At 44.8% G+C, this 24,903-nt stretch overlaps 1 protein-coding gene across 2 annotated transcripts in view; it reads left to right on the top strand.

The window, feature by feature from the left end:
• WWC3 (WWC family member 3) overlaps positions 1 to 24,903 on the top strand; it is a 243,875-nt gene that overhangs the window by 86,046 nt on the left and 132,926 nt on the right. For both annotated transcript variants that reach the window (XM_068269896.1, XM_068269895.1), the window contains exon 3: positions 463 to 666. In XM_068269896.1, the coding sequence (XP_068125997.1) occupies positions 463 to 666 (204 nt within the window). The remainder of the gene's footprint in view (positions 1 to 462; positions 667 to 24,903) is intronic.

Raw genomic sequence — 24,903 nt, 5'->3', positions numbered from 1 at the left:
GACGTCAGCCGCCTCCGATCCAGCCCTTAGCGCTGGCCGGAACTGATTGGTCCGGCTGCGCAGGGCTCGGACGGCTGGGGGGACCCTCTTTCGCCACTGCTCGCGGTGGATCGCCGCAGAGCGGCGGCGATCAGGCAGCACACGCGGCTGGCAAAGTGCCGGCTGCGTGTGCTGCTTTTTATTTGAAGCAAATCGGCCCAGCAGGGCCTGAGCGCCAGCCTCCGGCGGTGATGGACGAGCTGAGCTCGTCCATACCGCTCAGGAGGTTAATAACCGTACAGTACTAGTAGTTTTACCTATATCTGCATACTCAGACAGGTTAGTAGTCCATTTACTTTAGGTGTTGAGTTTATAATCTGTCACTGTTTAGTTTACAGAGCAGTTTTGCATTCTGGTATATCATGCAATTTCAGAGGTTGTTGTTCTGCACAATCTTTTATTTATCTTTTATTTATTTTTAAGAAATCACACAAATTGAAGATCCGCGAGAGCAGTGGAGACGCGAACAAGAAAGGATGCTAAAAGAATATTTAGTTGTAGCCCAGGAGGCCCTAAACGCTAAAAAAGAGATTTATCAAATCAAGCAGCAGCGATTTGAACTGGCACAAGAGGAATTCCAGCAACTACATGCACTTTGTGATGAAGACAGCCGTTCCCATGCTAGCTGTAAGTATATGGGCCTTTTACTTTGTAAGCTCTGTAGAACTTGTAGCACTCACTTATAGGATACCCAAGCTGAATAGTGAGGGTGAAAGTGAGGCCATACATAGGTGAGTGCATGTATGCTGAGCCTTACCCATGTTTCAAATTACTCCCGAGAGGCTCAGTTTCTCTGTGGCAGTGGGAACAACTTAAGTTAGTCGCAAACCTCTGACCCGGAGGAATTAGCTCTGTGCATACGTAGTCTGTCGTTCAGAATGCGGTTACCGTGGTCTCCATCCTCACGAGGCATTGGGGCACTCCTGTCACATACGATGTGGATTGGATGTGTCAAGGCGTTGTTGAATATCAAAATGAGAGGTAATGAGCACTAAACTTATCACCTTATCACTTACAGTATTACTCAGTATATAAGATGTATTGCTCATCTCAGTCGTGTTTTTTTGTACCATATTGTATTTGTTTTTATTTTTAAAAAAAATTGGCACCCCTCCTTCCCTGTCCTCTCATTTTTAACCTTTTCCCCTGCATGACTGCTGGACTGGAATTAATGGCTGAACTAGACAACTTGAGGCTCTGCCACATGAACAATACCAGATAGCATGGTCCAGGAAATGGTGCTGAAAAAGGGGGTAAATCCTTTCCCACTCCTGAAAAGTGCACATATCTATGTCAAGGACAAGCAGTTCATCCCCATTTCGTTCATGCTGTGGGGAGGGGGTAACTGCCCCATGCATTAGGTCTTGTGAGGCTTGTGGTTGAATCTGGGAGCCTCCTTCAGTCATAAAAGGACCCCAGACATATGTACACGGTCAAGTAAATGGGCTAATGTTGACTTTTGAAAGAAAATATTTAATTGAAATCGTAATTGACAATAGTTTTTAAACTATTAATTAAAGCTAACCCTTTAGGAAAGGGTACTTTACAGTAAGGGCTAGTTCACACTAGGTCCGGAAATGTATCAGTGGCTCAGTTTTTAAAACCTGATGAAAACCGGAGCCACGGATAGCAATGTTAAAAATAGCAGCCGTCTTCACCCAAACAAAAAACGGATCCGCATGCGTTTGGGGGGACCCGTTTTCAAAACCTGAACGGAAGGTCTGGATTTGCTGCATTTTCCTGCAACGAATATGGACTCTGATACACGCAGGGGTAGTGCCAGGCAATAGGAAAACTGATCCCCCTCTACACAGGCAGTTTTGGACACATAAACGGATCAGTTTTCTGTGTCCCAGCCTGTGGAGAGAGAGGGGGCCGCCATGCTTTAGGGTGATAGCAGCCAGGATGGGGATGACGGCAGTCGGCGGGGAGGGAGGATGCCCCCCTCCCTCCCTCATCTGGGTCCCCCTGTCCCCGCTCGACCTCCAGCTAGTTTCAATAATTTAAATAATTGAAAATGAATCTAATCTATCAATGTAGCAAGCGGCAAGCTAATGTCCTGCCTGCTACCCCCTCCATCCTTTTTTTTTTGCCCCCCCCCCAAAAAAAAAAACGTAAATGGATCATAAATGTATGCTACAAAAGGGCAGGATGGATCTGTTTGTGTTCAGGTTAGCAGGATCATTGACCTGCTAGGATCATTGACCTGCTAGGATCACGGACCACAGACTCCGTCCTGCAACCGTGCTTAGTGTGGACCCAGCCTAAGAGAGATTAAAATGTGGAACATATTACCACAGGAAGTAGTTACGGCAAATGATTTATCTGATTTCTATCTGGAATCAGTAAGGATATTTTTCCCTTTTAGGGCTGTTTGGGCCAAGCCTTGCAAGGGTTTTTCCTTTACCTCTTGATCAACAGAGATAAGTGAGAATGCAGGATAGTGTCCTAACATATTTTCTGGTTGAACTCCATGGATGTATGTCTTTTTTTCAACCAAACTATCTATATACCTTTGAATGGTCCAGAGGCTTCCCAGATCATTCTAGACACCAATGCCGCTGTCTGGGACAGCCATATGCGCATGCACACGTACCAGCACTGTAGCATGAAGCCGTTCATTCTTGACTTACTACAGTGGTTCCCAACCTTTTTGAATTTGTGACATATCACGCCAAACGCTCAGATCTCTATGACACTTCACATATGTATAATAGAAAAATACTAATAATAACCACAAAATGGATGGAAAGAGTGCATTAGCCTGAACACATGTACAAATAAAGCCAAGAACCATCCAGGAATATTGATAAAAACAATCAGTGAAACAGTTAACAACCCCCCCCCCCCTCCCCGATTTGGAATGTACCAGATAATTTGCACCACTCGTTATAGTCACGTTGCTGTAAAAAAAACAAAACTTTATGGCATCCTTTCCTATCTAAGCTTCTACTCTTGGGGCGCACATTAAAAAGGGTGCCTGGAAAAAAAGGACACGTGGTGTAGCCAAAATGTAATTATTTTTGTCAATAACAATATTTTATGGTTTCTTGTAATAAAAAAAATCTTATTGTTTATAACACTGAAAACTATAATATATGTATAATCGTTATAATTGTATAATCTTGTGTATAACCTTCATTTATCATTTCTTCATGTAATAAAATCTGAAAATATTGTTTATAACAATGAAATAAATATATAAGTACATTCGTAATAACTTTAGTAAAACATTAGTAAATATGACTAACTTTTTATTACAGCTACACCTAACCCTATTCTCACACCAGGGCTGTGGAGTCGGTACAAAAATCCACCGACTCCGACTCCTCAGTTTAGGATTCCTCCGACTCCGACTCCTCTAATTTGCATATTACAATCTTGTTGATTGAAAGTCTGTAACATGAAATTTGTCTCTTAACTGCTAAGAATTTTAAAAGACAACTGAAGTGAGAAGGATATGGAGACTGCCATATTTATTCCCTTTAGTCAGACTAAAACTAGTCCTTGGTAAGAGTACTTGTAAAAGGTACAGACCAGAACAAAGAACATCTATCAGGCCCTAGGCAATGTAACTGTGGGTACATGTTATGCTCAATACACCATACAAACTTGGTTGTACAGATTTACCAAATCTATGTAGTATAAACGCCAACAGATTGAAAATACCTGGAATGATTGATTGGATAAGCTCTTATACTACATGAAAGTGGTAAGATTGTACAACCAAGATTGTATGGTGTGTGTTGAGCCTAAGAGTGATGTGCAGGTACTCTGCAGGGGAATAAGGAGATTCTTCCTCTATTACACATTCTTCATGCATAATCTGAACATGGATCAGGCCCTAGGCAATGTGACTGTGGGTACATGTAAGAGTGATGTGCAGGTACTCTGAAGGGGAATAAGGAGATTCTTCCTCTATTGCACATTCTTCATGCACAATCTGAACTAGGTTTATGGGTGATAGACAACACCTCTGTGTTTAATGTGCACAACATTCTCAGTGGATTCCCTGCAGCTCTGTGGAGAGTGTATATGTAGAGTATTGTACTACTGTGTAACAAAGTAAACCTGAGACAGATGAAATTAAAGTTTTATACATGCCTGGGGCTTCCTCCAGCCCCCTTCAGGCTAATCAGTCCCTCGCTGTCCTGCTCCGCCACCTGGATCTTCTGCTATTATTATTATTATTATTTAGTATTTATATAGCGCCGACATATTACGCAGCGCTGTACAGTGTGTGTATATATATATATATATCTTGTCACTAACTGTCCCTCAAAGGAGCTCACAATCTAATCCCTACCATTGCCATATATCTATATTATGTAGTGTAAGTACTGTAGTCTAGGGCCAATTTTTTTAGGGGGAGCCAATTAACTTATCTGTATGTTTTTTGGAAGGTGGGAGGAAACCGGAGTGCCCGGAGGAAACCCACGCAGAGACGGAGAGAATATATAAACTCTTTGCAGATAGTGCCCTGGCTGGGAATCGAACCAGGGACCCAGCGCTGCAAGGCGAGAGAGCTAACCACTACGCCACCGTGCTGCTATGAGTCCAGGTACTTGAGCCAGTTTGACGTAGTGCGCATTCACACACTCTGCCACCAGGAGCGTACTACACCTGCGCAGCACTATTGCGCAGGTGCAGAACGCTCCTTGCTGTGGAAGCTGCATGCGGCTGGACTGCGCTAACTGGCTGAATTACCAGGACTCATAGCAGAAGATCCAGGTGTTGGAGTTGGACAACGAGGGACTGATTAGCCTGAAGGGGGCTGGAAGAAGCACCAGGTATGTATAAAACTTTCTTTAACCGTCATCCGGGACAACAGGAGATCCGGTCCCTCCTCCGGATCTGGGAAACGATCAATCAAGAAGCATTAAAAGCCCCCGCCCACCCTCATTCCTCAGTTCATCTGTGTTTCCCTCCAGGAAACACCTTCAAGAAGCAGCTCCCGTTTATTATTTTTATTACCTTACCGGAGGGTTAGGTGGTTTTCCGAGGGACAGGCCTGGTCGATTTTCCGGAGGGGATTCCTGTGGGGCCTGTCTTTCTTTTGGGAGAAATGCGCTTTGGTGGAGGTGAACAGCGCTTTTTCACCCTCCTGCCTTTTAGACGCCGGCTCACGGCTATAGCTCTAGCGTCTATTACCGCCGCAGTAGTTCCGGGTTTCTGACGTCAGCCGCAGGAGGAGGGACGGGCGCACTGACGTCATCCGTGGCGCGGCGGAAAGGGGAGGATAAAGCGGAGGACCAGGAAGGAGGAAGTGAGTCCTGGCGTCCTCCGCACACACACACAGACCGGCATGGAAGGCCAAGCAGCGGCAAAGCCTTCTGGACAGTCCCAGACCCAAGCGGCAGCTTCCGGTGGGGTGAGTCCTCCGTTCTGGAGGTGGTTTGTCTTCATTTTCGGTCTGAGTAAGTGCTCTTACAATTGCCTTTTATATATTTTATTATAGGCAAAAGCTGAGCCCAAAACTTCTGCTACAGCCCCAGAGAGGAAATATAAGAGATGTGGTTTTTGTAGCATTAAGATTCCATTGGAAGCTCCTAAAAATGCCTGTCAGGCTTGTATAGATACATTAGTGGCTTCAGAAACTTCTAATATTTTGAAAGGGGTTATGGAATCTGTAAATGTTAGAATGCAGGAAACATTGGATAAGTTTAAAGAATCTTTTGTTCCTCCTACCCCTGAACCTTTACCTGGTTCTTCCTCGACTTTTTTCCCGGGCCCTTTTGGGGGTTCTTCTCAGCAGTCTTCCTTATCGGATATTTTAGGAGCTGAGGAGGGGGAAGAAATTGAAGAGGGGGAAGAAGAGGGGGAGGGGCAGTCAGAGGTGATATCCCTTGAAGAGGGGGAACACCCAGAGTCTGATTCTGAGTCTGAACATTTACTTAAAACTCAGAGATTTCTGTTTTCACCCGATGAATCTTCTGAGTTACTTAAAGAGTAACTGTCAGGCTGCAGAAGCTAATTTAAACCTCTAGTCTCCTGTGTTAAACAGTTTAGAAGGAAGCCAAAAAGACATTACTGAAGATAAAGATCTCTCTTACCTTTGATGTATGCTTATCAGAAAAGCTTAGAGCTAAGCAGGACGCAAGCCGCATAACATACTGCAAAGCATTCTGGGGCCCTCCTCTCGGCTGCTAAGGAGAAGACGGGATCAAGTTTCAGCAGCTTCTAAAACTCAGTCCAGCCACACGCTATTGTTCCTAGCCACATGGCTCATTAATATTCACTGCACACTGTGTTATTCTGTACGAGCTCCTCTGTGATCAGAAGCAGGCAGGACATGACGACACATTTGGCTTCACAAACATGGAACCTGCCATGAGCTGTCAGGAGCATCATTCTCTGCATATACTATATACAAATTCTGTGAAATCCAAACGTGGACAGTGAAATGCATATGTAATGTAAGTACAGCCAATCTTTAGCTACTGATATATGTGTTTATTTTCTCTGAGACCCTATACCTAACAGCTCCTCTTTAAAGCAGTTTATGCTACGGAGCAAATTAAAGAGACAGTGGCTGAACTAACTCCGCAAGATCGGGTTTATTCGGGTTTAGCTAGGCCCGCAGGGAGGGTGTTTCCTATTCACAAATCATTACAGGAAATCATTTCCTCTCAATGGGAAAACCCGGAGAAAAGATTGTTTATTCCCAAGTCTTCTAAAAGGAAATATCCTTTCTCTCAATCGGACATTGATAAGTGGATCAAATGTCCCAAATTAGATGCTGCATTGGCAAAATATTCAAAAGATTCAGATTTGTCATTTGAGGATGCAGGGACCCTAAAGGACCCTATGGATAAAAGGGTGGAGGGTCTTCTTAAAAAGGCTTGGGAGTCAGCAGCCTTCGGTTTCCTTCCTGGGATTTCAGCCACGTGTATTTCTCGTAATTTAAGAATCTGGATGGATAATTTGATTTCTCAGATTGGGAAAGGGGCCCCGCCTAAGGATTATGCGACCTCTTTGCCGGTTGTTCTCAGGGCAGTTGCTTTTTGGCGGACGCAATTACTGAGATGGTTCGTATCACAGCTCGCACGACGGCTCTTATTAATTCTGCTAGAAGAGCGATATGGCTGAAAACCTGGGAGGGGGACTTGACTTCCAAGAATAGACTATGTTCTATTCCCTTTGAGGGTAATCTTCTGTTTGCAGAACGAGATAAAACATTATCTAATTCCGCTCCAGAGAAGGGGAAACCATTCCCTAATAAAAAGAAGGTCTTTAAGGGTAAAAGACCCTTTGTAGCCAAAAAGACAGCCAGCGATTCAAGTTCAGGGCCTAATAAAAATCGGACGGTGCAGCGTAAATGGTCCTTTCCTAGGGGTAAAGGGAAAGGCACCTTTACTCTTGGAAATTCTAACCCTACTAAACAGAACAAATGACGTTCTGCCAGTGGGGGGCAGGTTAAAGTTTTTTCTGACAGAATGGGAGAGATTATCTCCCGATCCCTTTGTTTTGCAAATCATCAAGCGGGGTTACCGTCTTCAATTTTCAGTTCCCCCCCCCCCCCCCCCCACAGAAAATTTGTGAACCAGATTCCAAGAGACCCTGGAAAGGCTCTGGGTCTAGATTCAGAAATGTCAAGTTTTTTTGTTGAAGAAAGTAATAATTCAGGTTCCTCAGATAGAGGAGTTCCAGGGTTATTATTCACACGTTTTTCTAGTAAAGAAAGCAAACGGAAATTTTCGTTTCATTCTGAATCTAAAATCTCTCAATCCGTTCTTAGTGTACAAAAGGTTCAGGATGGAGAGCATTTACTCTGTGAGGGCTCTCCTCCAGGGCAACGAATTTTTTATTTCAATAGATCTTCAGTTTCAAGCTCTACCTTTCGGCATTGCATCAGCCCCTCGAATTTTCACCAAGGTACTTGCCGAGGTGATGAAGGAGCTAAGACTGCAGGGGATTTCAGTAGTCCCTTATTTGGACGATCTCCTGGTGTTTGCACAGACAGAAGACTTGATTCTGGCACACAGGGAAATCGTTTTATCCACTCTGACGCGTGTGGGTTGGATAATATATTATGCCAAGTCAGCTTTGACCCCTGTTCAAAGGATTACCTTTTTAGGATACCAGATAGACTCCAAATTACAAAAGATTTTTTTGCCTCAGGAGAAAGTGCTGAAGATCCAGTCACAAGTAGAACAGATGTTGGGGCTGGAGGAGTGCTCTCTGCGTCTCATTATGAGACTTCTGGGTCTGTTCACAGCCACAATTCCGGCTGTTGTTTGGGCTCAGTTTCACGGCAGGCTGTTACAGGAGGTTCTGTTGACAAATTGGGACAAGTCCCAGGATTCTCTGGATCTGCGGATTTCCATTCCAGATCCAGTGAAGACCAGTCTGGAATGGTGGTTACAGCAGGAAAATCTGCAAAGGGGGAGATGGTGGAGACAAAGAAATCCAATAAAGATTTTCACAGATGCGAGTTCTTGGGGCTGGGGTGCAACAGCTCTGGGACAACATGCACAAGGCTCCTGGCCTCAGGACATAAGAGTAAAATCGTCCAATTTCAGAGAACTCAGGGCGGCCTGGGAAGCACTTCTAGCATTTCGAGAAATGATAGAAGGGAACCATGTGTTAATTTTTTCCGACAATATTACGACGGTGGCCTTTTTGGCAAAACAGGGAGGAACCAGGTCCAGGGACCTGATGTTTCTTTCCTCACAAATCTTCGGCTGGGTAGAACACAGGATACTATCTTTGTCTGCAGTCCATATAAAGGGTACGTTGAATCTGGAAGCAGATTTTTTGAGTCGGCAACAGATAATCCAGTCAGAATGGAGTCTCCATCCGGAGGTGTTTCATTCGATCTCGGAGTTATTCGGCACGCCAGAAATAGATCTCTTTGCGACTTCAGAGAATGCAAAGGTGGATCAATTTTTCTCCCTGCACAGGAGCCCAGGATCTCTGGGATTGGACGCACTCAGTCTCCCATGGCAATACAATCTATGTTATGCCTTCCCTCCACTAGTTCTAATACCTCAGGTTTTGGTAAAACTACAAAGAGAAAAGGTGAGATTGGTCTTAGTGGCCCCAAGATGGCCAAAAAGACCCTGGTATGCGACCCTGTTGAGGTTGTCGGAGAGAGATCCTTTTCCTCTTCCAGATCGACAGGACCTGTTGAGGCAGGGTCCTCTGTATCATCCCAAGCCCCAGTTATTCAAACTGGCAGCCTGGCTCCTGAGAGGGTAATTCTGAGAAAGAAGGGTATTTCAGAGAAGGTTATTGAAATTCTCATGAAGTGTAGGAAGCCAGTAACTCAGAAGATTTATCGGAAGGTCTGGAAAGTTTTTTTTATCATGGTGTACTTCTAAAGACAAGGATTGTAGTCTGACTAGTTCAGTTCTAGATTTCCTTCATGATGGGTTCGAGATGAAGCTGGCACCCAGTACCCTGAAGGTCCAATGCTCAGCGCTGTCTATCTTATTAGACAGGCATCTAGCTCAGGAGGAGTTAGTAAAAAAATTTTTTAAAGCGATTCAAAGATCGACTCCGGTTAGACAAAAGATTTTTCCTCAATGGGATTTGCCCTTAGTTCTCAATCATCTCGTTAGGCCTCCTTTTGAGCCTATCGACAAAATTGACATTAAGCTCCTTTCCTTTAAATTAGCTTTTTTGATAGCTATAACATCGGCAAGGAGACTAGGGGACCTACAAGCATTGTCAATTAAAGATCCCTTTTTGGTAATATGTCCAGATTGTGTTCGGTTAAGATTAGACCCATTTTATATTCCGAAGGTTTCTTCGGAGTTTCATCGTACTCAGGAGATTGTTTTGCCCTCTTTTTGTGATAGACCTTCCAACGACAGGGAAAGGGAGTTTCATTGTTTGGATGCGAAACGCACTCTTGTAGCATACCTGACTAGGACCAGGGAGTTCAGGAAGTCGAATAATTTATTTATACTATATACAGGTAAAAAGAAGGGGCAGCAAGCATCAAAACAAACTATAGCTAGATGGATTAGGCAGACTATAATCTTGGCCTATCAGACTAGTAACTGTCCAGTACCTACCAATGTCAAAGCCCATTCCACACGTTCCTTATCCACATCTTGGGCTGAAAGAGCAGGGGCAACTATACAGCAGATCTGTCAAGCAGCAACCTGGTCGACGACATCCACATTCATCAAGCATTATAGAGTGGATGTGCTATCTCAGCAAGACCAGTCGTTTGGCAGAAAGGTGCTCCAAGCAGTTGTCCCTCCCTAGGTGAGAGTTTTTGTCTTTTAAAAAAGACTTCTTGTCTATCTCTCCTGTTGTCCCGGATGACGGTTAGAGAAATACTCCTATTAGACCTACCGGTAATGGAGTTTCTAAGCGTCTTCCGGGACAACGCCTATAACCCGGCCCTTGCTGGGTACACCTTTCTATTTTTCGCCCTATACTAGTTAGAGGAATCACTGTTGGGTGTATATATTTTTCTGCTATCTTCATTTCTGGTGGTTTCTAGTAGGTTTTACTTATGGATGCACTGAGGAATGAGGGTGGACGGGGGCTTTTAATGCTTCTTGATTGATCGTTTCCCAGATCCGGAGGAGGGACCGGATCTCCTGTTGTCCCGGAAGACGCTTAGAAACTCCATTACCGGTAGGTCTAATAGGAGTATTTTCTTTTCATCCTTCTCAGGTACCATTTAATTTGTAGTCACCAAACCAAATTTTAACAACATATCAAATTATTTGATTTCATGAGCAAAGAGTACATTTGCATAAATCCGAATCAACGCAGAATTATTTCCATCTCATTGACCATCTCTGTTAGGGACACGGCTACACATCAGGCTTTATACTTACAGCATAGATGTTATTTAGTGTATATATAAGAGATTCCTGTGTACACGTCATATATACAGTCACAATCAATGTGTATATCTGACTTTAAAAATACGGGGACTGCTTTATTGAAGCAGCACAAGTAACTAATTTTGATTGGTTTATTTCATTTTTGTGGACTAAACACAGCTATTACTGTATGTAAAAATTATTTATGATGACTATTATCTGAGAAATAGAACATTTTATCATATTATCTATTTTAATTACAGTTTAAATTCATTAGGAGTCGGTGCATCTTTTCCCGACTTCAACTCCAGGCACCCAAAATTGCCCCGACTCCACGACTCCGACTCCACAGCCCTGTCTCACACAGAACCCTCCCTCTACCTATCCCTAACCCTCATGGTGGGAATACATGGGTCGATCCGGCGGGTGATTAGCCGCCAGATCGGCCCCAGCCGCGTCCCCTCTCGTCCGTGCGGATCGATTGCCACTCGTCCCCGCGGCGCTTCCTTATCAGCGATCGATTCCCTGCCATTGTCCGCCGGCGGGAGTCGAGCGGCTTGATTGGGCCAGCTGAATATTATCAGAAACGTACCGTGTATCCCCAGCATTAGACCCCTGTGGTGGTGCCTAACCATGTACCCCCCTGGTGGTGCCTAACCCTAAGACTCCCCTGGTGGTACCTAAACCTAAGACCCCCCCCCCCCCCCCCAGTAGTGCCTAACCCTAAAACTTCCATATTGTTTATCGAATTATTTTTGTAAATCCATGTATTTAGTTATTTGAGGAATTTTTGCATTTTCCACTATTCCACTAAATATCGTTTTAGTTATAAAACTTTACGTAGATAGATACGATAACTGTAGTGAGTATGTTTGTAAATGCTAATATATGGTAAGTATGTTTGTAAACGTTCTTATTCGCTAAGCACCCAAATTCCCAGTTGGGCACCCATCAAACAATATTTAACATGAGTCAATGTCAGCGCCCTTTTTGTCCATGCGCCCATATTTCCTGGTTCCACTCTTGGACTATGCTGCCAGTCTGATGTCCAGTGGAGGAATTGTAAGCACTCTTTAGAAATTCTGATTCGGTATTCACTTTTCTATATTCACACCATCTACTTACAGTATAGTAGATAAATACTTGCTCTACTTACATAACATATGTTTTGCACTGTCCACATTTTGATTGCATTGAGTTTTATATAGTAAATAAAAAGAATTCTGTTTCTGTCAGTTTCCATTTTGGCATCCCTGTATCTGAAGCCGATCCTGATGTTATTTCCTCCCTTATTCTGTTTCCTCTCCTCTTTTGGATTTAGTATGCTTGCCGGACCTCCTCCCATTCTTCAGACACTCCCACACAGCTCTGCAGTAAGGTTTATTTGTATGGATCGGTTTTCACCTGAGTCACTTTCTCAGCTTCTCAGCACAAGACATATTGGCCAATAAGAGGTGTGGGCAGGGGCATAGAAATAGGGGGTGCAGAGGTTGCGATCGCATCGGGGCCCTCCCTCAACTGCAATATTACCTCTCTTTTGGTCCTGTGCTCATAATAATCACTTCTATAGATAGTTTGAATAGTGGTAATCATTAACAAACTGTTCTCCACCCCTTCTTGCACCTCTGGGCAGGTTTTGGTGCACTGTATCAATTGTTATGTATAGAGTGCTTAGGGGGCCCCAATGTAAAACTTGCATCAGTGCCTACAGCTTCTTAGCTACACCACTGGGTGTGGGAGGGGAAACCGGGAGTGAAAGAAACTTCAGCCAATCAGGCTGCATTAGTTATGTCTGAGGGGAAAAGGGGAGGAAAGTAAAGAAAAGAAAAAAAAAACTAGCATGCAGTGCAACTTCTCTTTTGCAGCAGATGTACCAAATAAGAGCCAGGGGACCTGGTAAATGATATTCTATTGAGAAAAAATGTAAGTGATTTTAAACTTTTGGATTGCCTGGTTAACATCCTTATTTGTTTACCATATAAAATAGAGAATTGATTTTATACCTAATAGTTACACTTTAAAGTGTAACTGTCGGGCATAATATCAAAAATCAATTCTTTATTTTTATCTGGTAAACGAGTAATAAGAATGCTAACCAGGAAGTCCAAAAGTTAAATTCTCTATTACTTTTCTTGTTTATAAATTATCATTCCCCAGTTTACCTGACACTCTTATTTGGTACGTTGCCGCACAAAGAAAGTTGCAGTGCATTCTGGGTTGTCAATTCTTGGTTCTTTATTTCCCCTCAGACTTAACTAATGTACAGAAGCAAAAAAGGACAACCCAGCATGCCCTGCAACTTCCTTTTTGCGGCAATGTACCAAATAAGAGTCAGGTAAACTGGGGAATGATCATTTATAAACGAGAAAAGTAATAGTGATTTTAACTTTTGGATTGCCTGATTAGCATCCTTATTACTTGTTTACCAGATAAAAATAAAGAATTGATTTTTAATTTTATGTCCGACAGTTACACTTTAAAGAGGAATTGCAAGGAGAGGGAAATGTTTTATAAAACAAAGGAAAAAGAAGTGTGTTATGAGGAGAAAAAGTGATAAGCAAAAGAGAAAATCATCTTACTCTGTTGGTGTGGTGTAGAAAAAAATGCATCCTGCAGCATGGGAGGAATCATGTTTACTACTGGCATGCAGAGCTAGAGGGTTTTCATTTGTATTCCCTTAGTTACATAGTTATTTTGGTTGAAAAAAGACATACGTCCATCGAGTTCAACCAGTACAAAGTACAACTCCAGCTTGCTCCCTCACATATCCCTGTTGATCCAGAGGAAGGCGAAAAAACCCTTACAAGGCATGGTCCAAATAGCCCCAAAAGGGAAAAATTCCTTCAGACGCCCCTTCTTTTCTTATATAGATACCCAAGTTTATCCAGATCGATTAGTGTCCTGTTTCACACTGAAATTTGCTGCAAAATCCATGCTATTATGCCAGAACTCCATTTGCAATTATGTTCAGGGAGTAATTCTTGTTCTCTGAATGAGAATCACAATGCAGTTGCCGCAATTTTCAGTGTGAAACAGACGGATTTTCACACTGCTATTTTCTGCTCTTTCTCTGCTCTCCACTAGGCTGCTATGCTAGATCTGCGCCTGATTCCTGTGCTGCTGCTATTTCACTGCTCTCCACTGGGCTACTATGCTTCAGCTGAGTTTGATCCTGTGTCTGATGACATTTTTTACAGTATCAGATTAAGGTCCTGAGATTTAAGCTTTGATATCATGCCTCCTACACACTCCAAATTGCAGCCCCCCCAGTCCTAATGGTTCCTGAGATGGGATATATCAAAACTATCTTGTGAATGTAAAGGGGGGGCTCTGGGGGCTCAAGCACCCCCCCCCTTTTAAAATACCCATTGAAAGGCCCCTTTGACTGCAAAAAATAAGTCCCACCCCTGGTCGCGATAAGCTCCACCCTCTGTATGTGGCAGTTCCCTTACCGATGCCTAACCTTAACCTCACCCCCAAGCCTAACTTTAAAGCCCCCCCCCCCCCACACACACACACTTTATCCTTAAAGGGAACCTTAATGGAGGCTTAAAAAAATAAAGTTTTACTTACCTAGGGCTTCCACCAGCCCCCTGTACATGTCCTGTGCTGTCACTCACAGATCGTCCTGTCCCCCGCCGTGGATCAGTTTCATTTTCAGTGTGCCTTGATCATGCTCCTGTACCTCTGGCTGTCCTGCGCATGTGCACTATGCATACGCACATATTAGACACACAAATTTCACATTATAGACGCATTTTATTATGGTGTCTATGGGGTGCCTAAGTTTCTTCCAATTAGCGGGTGCCCGAATTTCCCACTTCACATCTCACCAACTCCCTACATCCATTGATCTTTACTTTTTACAACGGATTAGTATAAAAATCTGTTGTCTTTAATTGCAGGTAAGGTTTTGTGTGTCTTTGTATTGCTTCCTCTGTAGTTGTGGTAACTGTTTATGAAGAAGTGTTGTTAGCTGTTGTGCAGTGTTCAGATAAGAATGTCATCTGGCATTGGCTAGTGTGTGTAGGCCAAACATAAGACAAAGCCATTCTTTATATAAATTACTGCAACCCACATGTTTGGCCTCATAGATCAGCGCGAGCTGGTGACGGCGCATACATAACTAAAAAGGTGAATACGTTTTTGTTTCCCACAAATAAAAATTACATACCATTTCTTCCATTCCTAGTTTGTCATTTGCGCACAGGTCTGCAGTCATCATTGAATGAATAAGATAAATGCTGTTTAGGTCAAATTGTTGCTTAGGTATAGGGATTTTTCCCTTTCTGAATCATATCCACCCACATACCACTTTTTTTCTGTTTTATATGAGTGTTCTCATGACGGCATACTTGATTCTTTAAAAAGTTATATATTTGTCATCCTTACATGTAACATTTGACAGCAGCGGAAATGAAGTAATTGTTTCAAACAAAAATCCTTATCGGGTGTTAGTTACTCTTAAAGTGAACTTGAAGCAGCCCTAAGGTAAAAGAAAAAAAAAAGATACTTTGCTAAGAAGATCCCCCAGAGGCTTCCCCATCCTCCTCCAGACCACCATGGCTGCCTGGGATCCTCCTGAAGAATGCAGGAGTTCTTACTGTGCAGGCATGGCAATACTCGTGCAGGCCCAGTATGGTCACACGCATGCATGAAGAGGAGCACGTTCACGATCAGAAGTCTCACAAGGGATATTTATTTGAAATATAACAGTTGCCCTCTCAGTGCTGTCTCAGTGCTCACAATCTAATCCCTACCATGGTCATATGTCCATCGTAGTCCAGGGCCAATTTACACTGCGTTGCAAATTGTATTTGTGTCATAAAGATTAAATAATTTGTTTTTCAATTAAGCTAAATGGATGGTATTGTGTCTCAGGGCTCTTTTGATCACTAAAATCAATCTTCTGATAACTAGTTTGCCAGGTGAGGCCAATTAAAGGAAAAACGAATAAAAAGGGTGTTCCACATTTATTAAGCAGACCATTATTTTCAAGCAATATGAGGAAAAAAAACATATCTCCGCTGCCGTGAAGAGTGAAATAGCTGAATGCCTTGGAAAGGTATGAAAACCTCAGATATTTCATAAAAGCTTAAGAGTGATCATTGTACTGTTGAGAGTTGTGACTGACTCATAGTACACAAAAGTTTTTACAGATAAAGGCAAAATGAGGAAGGTTTCTGCTAGAGAAATACATTGGATTTAGAGAGCAGCTGCTAAAATGCCATTACAATGCAGTAAACCGGTCTTTGAAGCTGCTGGTGCCTCTGGAGTTTGCAAGCATCAGGGTGCAGGATCCTCCAGAGGATTGCAGTTATGCATAAACCTTCTATTCGGCCACCCCTAACCAATGCTCACAAGCAGAAATGGCCCAGAACTACATGACAAAAAAATTTCAAATAGTCTTATTTACTGTCAAATGTCATGCAACCCTGGATGGTCACCATGTCCCAACAAGGCTGCAACGTCAGTAAGGAGGTCGCAGAGTCATGTTTCGGGCCAGAATCATGGGGAGAGAGCTGGTCAGCCCCTTCAGGGTCCCTAAATGTGTGAAAATTACCTCTGAATACTTTCGTCCATGGTACAAAAAGAAGAGCCGTATTTTCAATGATAAAATCATCTTCATCCCATCTGGCACCAGGAGACTTCAATGATCCCCCAAGGTACTCTGCTGCTACCCCTCTCCACCACTGCCAACCATTACCTGCCTGCTTCCCTCTCTGTCACCTTGCCTGCTTGCTGCCCTCTCTGTCACCTTGCCTCTTGGAGGGTGTCCATTGCCTGTCGGCACGCTGCCCTCTCTGTCTGTTGGTGCCCTCATTGAGGCCACCCTGCTTACCCACTGGCAGTTGCCCCCCCCCCTCCCCACATCAGAGTGCCCCACATCGGTATGGCTGCCCATTACCCCCCTTCACCACACCTCATGCCTCGCACTACCTACACCAGGTCGCAGCTCACCCTCTGGGAATCCAGCTGCTGTACCCTCCCTGAGGGTGGCCTTCTCTACAACTCTGTCTGGAACCACATCCAGAAAATCACCAACTCTGACCCACCAGCCCATTCTGGTCAGCGCCGTAGGGGTTGCCGCGCAGGTGCTCTTGTGAGGCTGAGAAAAAGGTGTCTGCGCTCAGCCATTCCCTCGGCCCTCCTGGCGAACGTCCGCTCCCTCCCCAACAAGTTGGATGAACTTCGCCTTATCAGTAACAAAAGGGAGCTCGGCAACAATACCCCAGTCATCTGCTTCACGGAAACGTGGCTGCAGGAGGACATCCCAGACAACGCCCTCCTCCTCCCAGGCTTCAACATTATACGTGCAGACCGCGATCCCTCCCTCTCGGGGAAAAAGAAAAGTGGGGGAATCTGTTTCTATGTCAGCTCTGTATGGAGTCCAAGCACGTCATTACTAGCCAAAAAGTGCACCCCGAACCTAGAGATGGGCCGAACGGTTCGCCGGCGAACGGTTCCCGGCGAACTTCGGTGGTTCGCGTTCGCCTCCCGCAGGCGAACGTTTCCGGAAGTTCGGTTCGCCCCACAATGCACTATGAGAGTCAACTTTGACCCTCTACATCACAGTCAGCAGGCCCAGTGTAGCCAATTAGGCTACACTAGCACCTGGAGCCCCACCCCCCTTATATAAGGCAGGCAGCGGCGGCCATTACGGCCACTCGTGTGCCTGCATTAGAGAGAGTAGGGCGAGCTGCTGTCTGTCTCTCATAGGGAAAGATTAGTTAGGCTTAGCTTTTCCTGGCTGCATACCTGTTCAGTGATCCTGCCACTGCATACCTGTTCTGTGAACCCACCCACCACTGCATACCTGTTCAGTGATCCTGCCACTGCATACCTGTTCTGTGAACCCACCCACCACTGCATACCTGTTCAGTGATCCTGCCACTGCATACCTGTTCTGTGAACCCACCCACCACTGCATACCTGTTCAGTGATCCTGCCACTGCATACATGTTCTGTGAACCCACCCACCACTGCATACCTGTTCAGTGATCCTGCCACTGCATACCTGTTCTGTGAACCCACCCACCACTGCATACCTGTTCAGTGATCCTGCCACTGCATACTTGTTCAGTGATCCTGCCACTGCATACCTGTTCTGTGAACCCACCCACCACTGCATACCTGTTCAGTGATCCTGCCACTGCATACCTGTTCTGTGAACCCACCCACCACTGCATACCTGTTCAGTGATCCTGCCACTGCATACCTGTTCTGTGAACCCACCCACCACTGCATACCTGTTCAGTGATCCTGCCACTGCATACCTGTTCAGTGATCCTGCCACTGCATACCTGTTCTGTGAACCCACCCACCACTGCATACCTGTTCAGTGATCCTGCCACTGCATACCTGTTCTGTGAACCCACCCACCACTGCATACCTGTTCAGTGATCCTGCCACTGCATACCTGTTCAGTGATCCTGCCACTGCATACCTGTTCTGTGAACCCACCCACCACTGCATACCTGTTCAGTGATCCTGCCACTGCATACCTGTTCAGTGAACCCACCCACCACTGCATACCTGTTCAGTGATCCTGCCACTGCATACCTGTTCTGTGAACCCACCCACCACTGCATACCTGTTCAGTGATCCTGCCACTGCATACCTGTTCTGTGAACCCACCCACCACTGCATACCTGTTCAGTGATCCTGCCACTGCATACCTGTTCTGTGAACCCACCACTGCATACCTGTTCTGTGAACCCACCACTGCATACCTGTTCTGTTCAATGGACCCGCCACTGCATACCTGTTCTGTTCAGTGGACCTGCCACTGTATACCTGTTTAGTGAACCCGCCACTGCATACCTGTTCTGTTCAGTGAACCCGCCACTGTATACCTGTTCTGTTCAGTGAACCCGCCACTGCATACCTGTTCTGTTCAGTGAACAGTTTGGTGTGTCAGTGTGAAGCAGTACCTTAATTACACTCCCTGTTTGATGTATACACATGCAAGATGTTTTAAAGCACTTTAGGCCTGTCATTTAGCATTCAATATGATTTCTGCCCTTAAAACGCTGCTTTGCGTCAAATCCAGATTTTTCCTGGGGACTTTTGGCGTGTATCCCACACCGCCATGCCCCCCTCCAGGTGTTAGACCCCTTGAAACATCTTTTCCATCACTTTTGTGGCCTGCATAATTATTATTTTTTTTCAAAGTTCGCATCCCCATTGAAGTCTATTGCGGTTCGCGAACCTAAAATCGGAGGTTCGGCCCATCTCTACCCGAACCTCGAACTACTACTCATCAATTGCAAGCCTTCATACTCACCCAGAGAGTTCACCTCCTACGTCATCGGGGGCGTGTACATTCCCCCCGATGCCGACGTCAAATCTGCTCAACGGGACCTCAGCGACATCATCATGCAGTGGGAGACGTCCCTTCCAGACTCTCTGTTTATCATTATGGGCGACTTCAACAAAGCCAACCTCCGGCGCGAGCTTCCACGCTACCACCAGCACGTGGTCTGCCCCACCAGAAACGCTAGCACTCTAGACCACTGTTATACCCCTCTAAAGGACGCCTACAAGGCCGTCTCGTGGGCAGCTCTCGGTTCCTCTGACCACTGCCTCATCCATCTGGTTCCAACCTACAGACGGCGCCTGGAGTCAGCGAAACCAGCCCAGAAGTCCACTAAAGTGTGGTCTAACGAAGCCAAACTCCAACTCCAGGCGTGTTTTGACTGCACGGACTGGAAGGCGCTGGAATCACCCGACCTAGATGAGTGGGCCGATGCGGTCTCATCCTACATCAGCTTCTGTGAGGAATCCTGTGTACCCACCAAGTCCTTTAAGATCTACCCTAACGACAAACCGTGGTTCTCAAGCAAGCTGCGCCAACTGCGGAAACGTAAGGAAGTCGCCCACAAGTCTGGCTCCCTGGAGGACTTCAGAGCGGCAAGGAACTCCCTCAACAAGGAACTGCGCACCGCTAAACGGTCTTATGCTGAAAGGATTCAGAACAATCTCCGCTCAAACGAACCTCGGGCTGTCTGGAAGGGCCTGAAGGCTGCCACCGGCTATAAGCCCCCACCCCAACAGGCTACTCCCTGCCCCAAGCTAGCCGAGGATCTCAGCAACTTTTATTGCAGGTTTGAGGCTCCGGGTACCTCTGGGGAGCTGCCGACTCCTTCTGCCCGCCCCTCTTCCCCTGAGAGCTTGGAACCCAGCTGGAGCACATGCCCGTCCCCGACAGTATCCGAGGCCGATGTTCTGCACCTGTTGTCCTCCGTGAACGCCAGGAAAGCATCCGGCCCTGGCGGTGTGTCACCTGCATGTCTGAAGTCCTGCTCACGTCAGCTAGCCCCCGTCCTGACCTCTATCTTTACCAGGTCCCTCACCGAAGGGAAAGTCCCTACCTGCTTCAAGGACTCCATCATCATTCCTGTCCCGAAAAAGCTTGGCGCTTCTGACTTAAATAACTTCAGGCCTGTGGCCTTAACATCAGTGGTCATGAAGACCTTTGAAAGAGCGGTCCTGCCGCTGCACAAGTACGCTACCCTGGACCGACTGGATCCTCTCCAGTTCGTGTATAGGGCAAACAGGTCCACTGACGATGCCATTAACATCGGCCTGGAGTTTATCACTGACCACCTCGACAGGCCGAACTCATACGCTAGAATTCTCCTCCTGGACTTCAGCTCAGCCTTTAATACTATCTGTCCCCGGATTCTGCACGACAACCTCACAGAGCTAAATGTCCATCCAACCCTTGGTCTCTGGATCATAGACTTCCTCTCGAACAGGTCCCAGGTTGTTAAGCTAGGTGACATATCCTCCAGACCCAGAGTGACCAACACTGGAGCCCCTCAAGGCTGTGTCTTGTCACCATTCCTGTTCTCTCTATACACGAATAACTGTATATCCACAGAGGACTCTGTCAAAATCATCAAATTTGCGGACGACACCACAATTATTGGCCTCGTCAGTGAGAACGACGAGCAGGCTTACCCCAAGGAGGTGGACAGAATCTGCAATTGGTGCCGCGAGAACGGGCTGGTTCTCAACACGGCCAAAACAGTGGAGATGGTCATTGATTTCAGGAAGCATGCCAGCATCCCTCCCCCGATATACATTGAGGGCACTGAGGTCGCTAGGGTTCCCAGTGTCCGCCTTCTGGGAACAACCATCTCTGATGACCTGACCTGGAGGGCAAACACTACCGCAACCCAGAGGAAAGCGCAACAAAGACTCTTCTTCCTTCGCCAATTAAAGAAGTTCGGCATGGCCCATGAACTTCTGAGGTCCTTCTACTCAGCTACAATCGAGTCGGTCCTCTGCTTATCCATTCTGGTCTGGTTTGCTAGCTGCACCGCCAGCGACAGATATAAACTCCAGAGGGTCATCAGCTCAGCGGAGAGGATTATCGGAAAACCCCTCCCCCCTCTAGATCTCATCTATAACACCAGACTGCGTAATAGAGCACTGAAAATTGTGGGCGACCCCTCTCATCCTGGTCACAGGTCCTTCAGCCGGCTCAAACTGGGCCGGAGGTTTCGGTCCATCCCTGCTAAGACCACCAGGCGCATAAACACTTTTTTTCCCACAGCCGTTAGACTCTTGAACTCTTCCCACCCCTCCAACCCCCCCACCCTGCTGCCATCTACGGCCTAAGACCTGACTTTGGCTGCGGCCGCTCTTGCTTGCTTGCTTACTGCTGGCCTAGTTGTACTAGTTTCACTACCCTCTGCTACACACTGTAATTCCTGATGGAACTGTAACTGCGCTACTGCAAATGTTGTATTACTCCTGTTCTGTTGTATCGCTCGTGTTCTGTTGTACTTCTCTGCATTATTTTGCTGTTGTTGTATTATTACTATCTCTGTGTTATTACTAACTCTGCGCTACTACTATCTGCGCCAATCAATGTGCCAAACCCAATTCCGGGCAGGTCCAACCGTGCTTGGCGAAATAAATTCTGATTCTGATTCATGCATGACAATGTACTATTTCATGCTGCAAGGATTACCTTTTGCGTCACTGACTGCTCTATTGGAACAAAAGGAGAGAAACTCATGGTGTGCCCCCACCTCCCCTTACATCAATCCTATTGAGAACCTTTGGAGCATCCTCAAGCAAAAGATCCATGAAAGTGGGAGGCAGTATACATCCACACAGCACCTCTGAGAGGCTCTCCAACAAGTTCAATGAACGCAAGAATTGTAAACTTCTATGAAATAAGGGGTCCTGTGTTTGTGTAACTTGACCTGTTAAGATGTTTTTGATTGAAATAGCTTTTTATTTCAGTAAATGTGACCTCCTATTGCTGCAACAAATGATCATTTTCAGTTCTTTACGACTTATAAAATGTTTTGAAACTCTGTTGTGAGTAATAATTTGGAACAGTGCATTTTAGATTATTTTTGAAAAACATACCGTTATCATTAGGGGGACTGTTCAGTAACATTTGAATTATACTCGCATCAACTATTCGACTATATTTGCATCAACTATTCAGGAAAATCTGAGAAAAATATAATGTGCGTAATAATTTGGTATGTGGTGTAAAGGGAGACCAATGAATTTATCTTTATGACATGGGGCTGGATAGTGTACTGGTTAAGGGCTCTGCCTTTGACATGGGAGACCAGGGTTCGCATCCTGGCTAGGGTTAGTACCTATTCAGTAAGGAGTTCAAGACAAGACTTACACTGCAGCGTGGCCTCTTTAAGGGGTCCCAGTGGCTGCAGCTTTTGAGCGCTTTGAGTCTAATAGGAGAAAAGCGCTATACAAAATGTTCGGATTATCGGATGTTTGAGAACATACAAGATTCTTCCATGCCTAAGACAGAGTGCCTGTGACCTAGTCTTACCAGGTATATGAAACAAGCTCACATGCCAAACATGTGTCCTAATTGTTAGTGACTTATACTAATGACTTTCTGTGCAGTTGTTATCATTCATGTGGTGCTGCTTTGCAAAGAAAGAATATAGTCACAAACATTTGTCATCTATAAAGGCTGTTAAAAGTAAAAAAAATGGACAGGAACTGTTCGCATCTGTCACACTTGCATAATCTTCATAGTAATTCACTCCGAAGTCACCAGATGTGAAATTGTTTTACACAGCTTTTTGTGCCATTTTTCATCCACTGAAACATTTTTTGTGGTTAATATAATGTTGACATCTGTTTCTAACACTGACTCAGGATATGTCTTAGGTTGGGTTCTCACAAGCTAGGATACAGAAGCGCATCCAAAGTCTTTGTGACTCTTGGACTGAGATCCCTGCCTGCCTTCCAGCAATGCACCAGGGAGGAGACCTACTGGATAAGCAATGTTAGTCACTGGACATGGATAAGAATGCCTTGTCTTTTTGTAGTTGAAGCTTAGACAGCCATATTAAGAGACCAGTGGCAGAGCCTGTGTGGGCCACTGAGACTTGGGCTTTGGTTTTTCAAAATGCTTAATCAAAGCTTTAAGGATAAAGTTATGAAGTTTCATTGGATTGGATAGTAAGTTAAATTATACCTTTTAAAAACTGTCTTTCAAACGTTAAACTGCTTCTCTAGTACTTTGTTATTTTGGCTCAATGAGTGAAGACAGATTGCTTGACTGAAAGGTCCAGAGTAGTACATTTTTCTGTAAAGGGAGAATGCTCTCTGTATCCTTTCAGAATAAATCGTGTATTACTGTGAGTACAGAAGTGGATGTAAGATAAGTTTTTGAAAGTCAATTTAAACTTAAAGGAGAACTTCAAAATAACTTTTGTTGCTTTAGACCAGACCACCGACCTAGAGCCAGGTCCTTCTTTATCTTCTGGCCCGAGAGAGCTGTGTATGAACACATCTACATTGGGCATGCGTTAGTATGGTCCACACATGCCCAGTAGATTCATTTTCTCTGTGCATAAGCACTTCCTTCTACTGGGTGGGCACAGACTTTACTCATGTATACCCACTGTTGATCTGCTAGTTTATGGCCACGCTCCTAGACCAAAGAAGCCTATTCAATCTGCTAGGTTGAACAGGTATAGAGGGTTCCAGCCCAGGATAAGTGGGCTGGAGAAGAATCGGAGAATCGGCTTCCTACTTATGAGGCAAATATGTAACTTTTGTGCTTCAGGATTGTTTTAGAATTGACAATACCCTAATAACCTTAGTACCTCAAGCTTGTTGTTTAGGTATATTTGAGTCAACACATAGTCAAACTTCACTTTGACCACGTTAACCACCTACCTTTCAAAAAGACATGTTTATGTTGCAGATCCTTTGCTTCCTGACACACGATGTTACTAAAATGCCAGTGCACACCATCAAAATTTCCAAATTACATTACAGCAGCACTCTTCTCTTTGACTAAACAGAGATACACCAGTGAGCCAGATGAGCCTATTCCCACCGTACTACTGGTGTATCTCTAGATTTGCCGCACTTCTAGCAATTTCACCAGACTGACTATGTAATGATCACTTTATACTATTAGACTACCCCATTCTTTGGACTGCAGTCATGGAAGTTATGCTGCCTTGCAAGGATATGACTACTTCTTCCTTCTGCTGGATATGACTCAGATTGGTGATTAACTGGGCTGAATGGACAATAAGAAGGTGTAGAACATATTTTTGGTGTGGCTGTATACCTTTTTATGCTTTTAAACCGTCCTTCACTCACGAACTGTGAACCTAGAAAGTTATGCCTCTGAAGAAGCGACCTTGTTATGGGTTGCGAAATGTGCATTAGGCGATTTATACATGACAGACGTGTATTGAGGACTATTGTTATGCTGTATCTTATATGATAATTTATTGATATTGTAATTAAAAGTTATGATTTACGCTTAAACTGATACTAATAGGCATTGAAACCCTCAATTTGTATCTGCTTTTCTATTGTGCAACTACCAGGAATAGAAGGGTGGCTATGTTTATGGTTACCTTTGTGATTATATAACAAACCATTACTATGCCACTAAGAACATTGCTGAAAATGCTCAGGCTGTTAGTTATTCTAAAACTGCAGCTGGCTTAAACCTTAGTTGTTTTTTTTTTTTTTTTACTGTACATGGAGGTACAATTATCCTAAAACCTTATACTGAACTCCCTACAAATTTCATGCAATC

The sequence above is a fragment of the Hyperolius riggenbachi genome, chromosome 2 (genome assembly GCF_040937935.1).
Source record: "Hyperolius riggenbachi isolate aHypRig1 chromosome 2, aHypRig1.pri, whole genome shotgun sequence".
Lineage (NCBI taxonomy): Eukaryota > Metazoa > Chordata > Amphibia > Anura > Hyperoliidae > Hyperolius > Hyperolius riggenbachi.
Note: the sequence above shows the minus strand (reverse complement) of the source record. Positions and strands in the feature narration are given on the sequence as shown.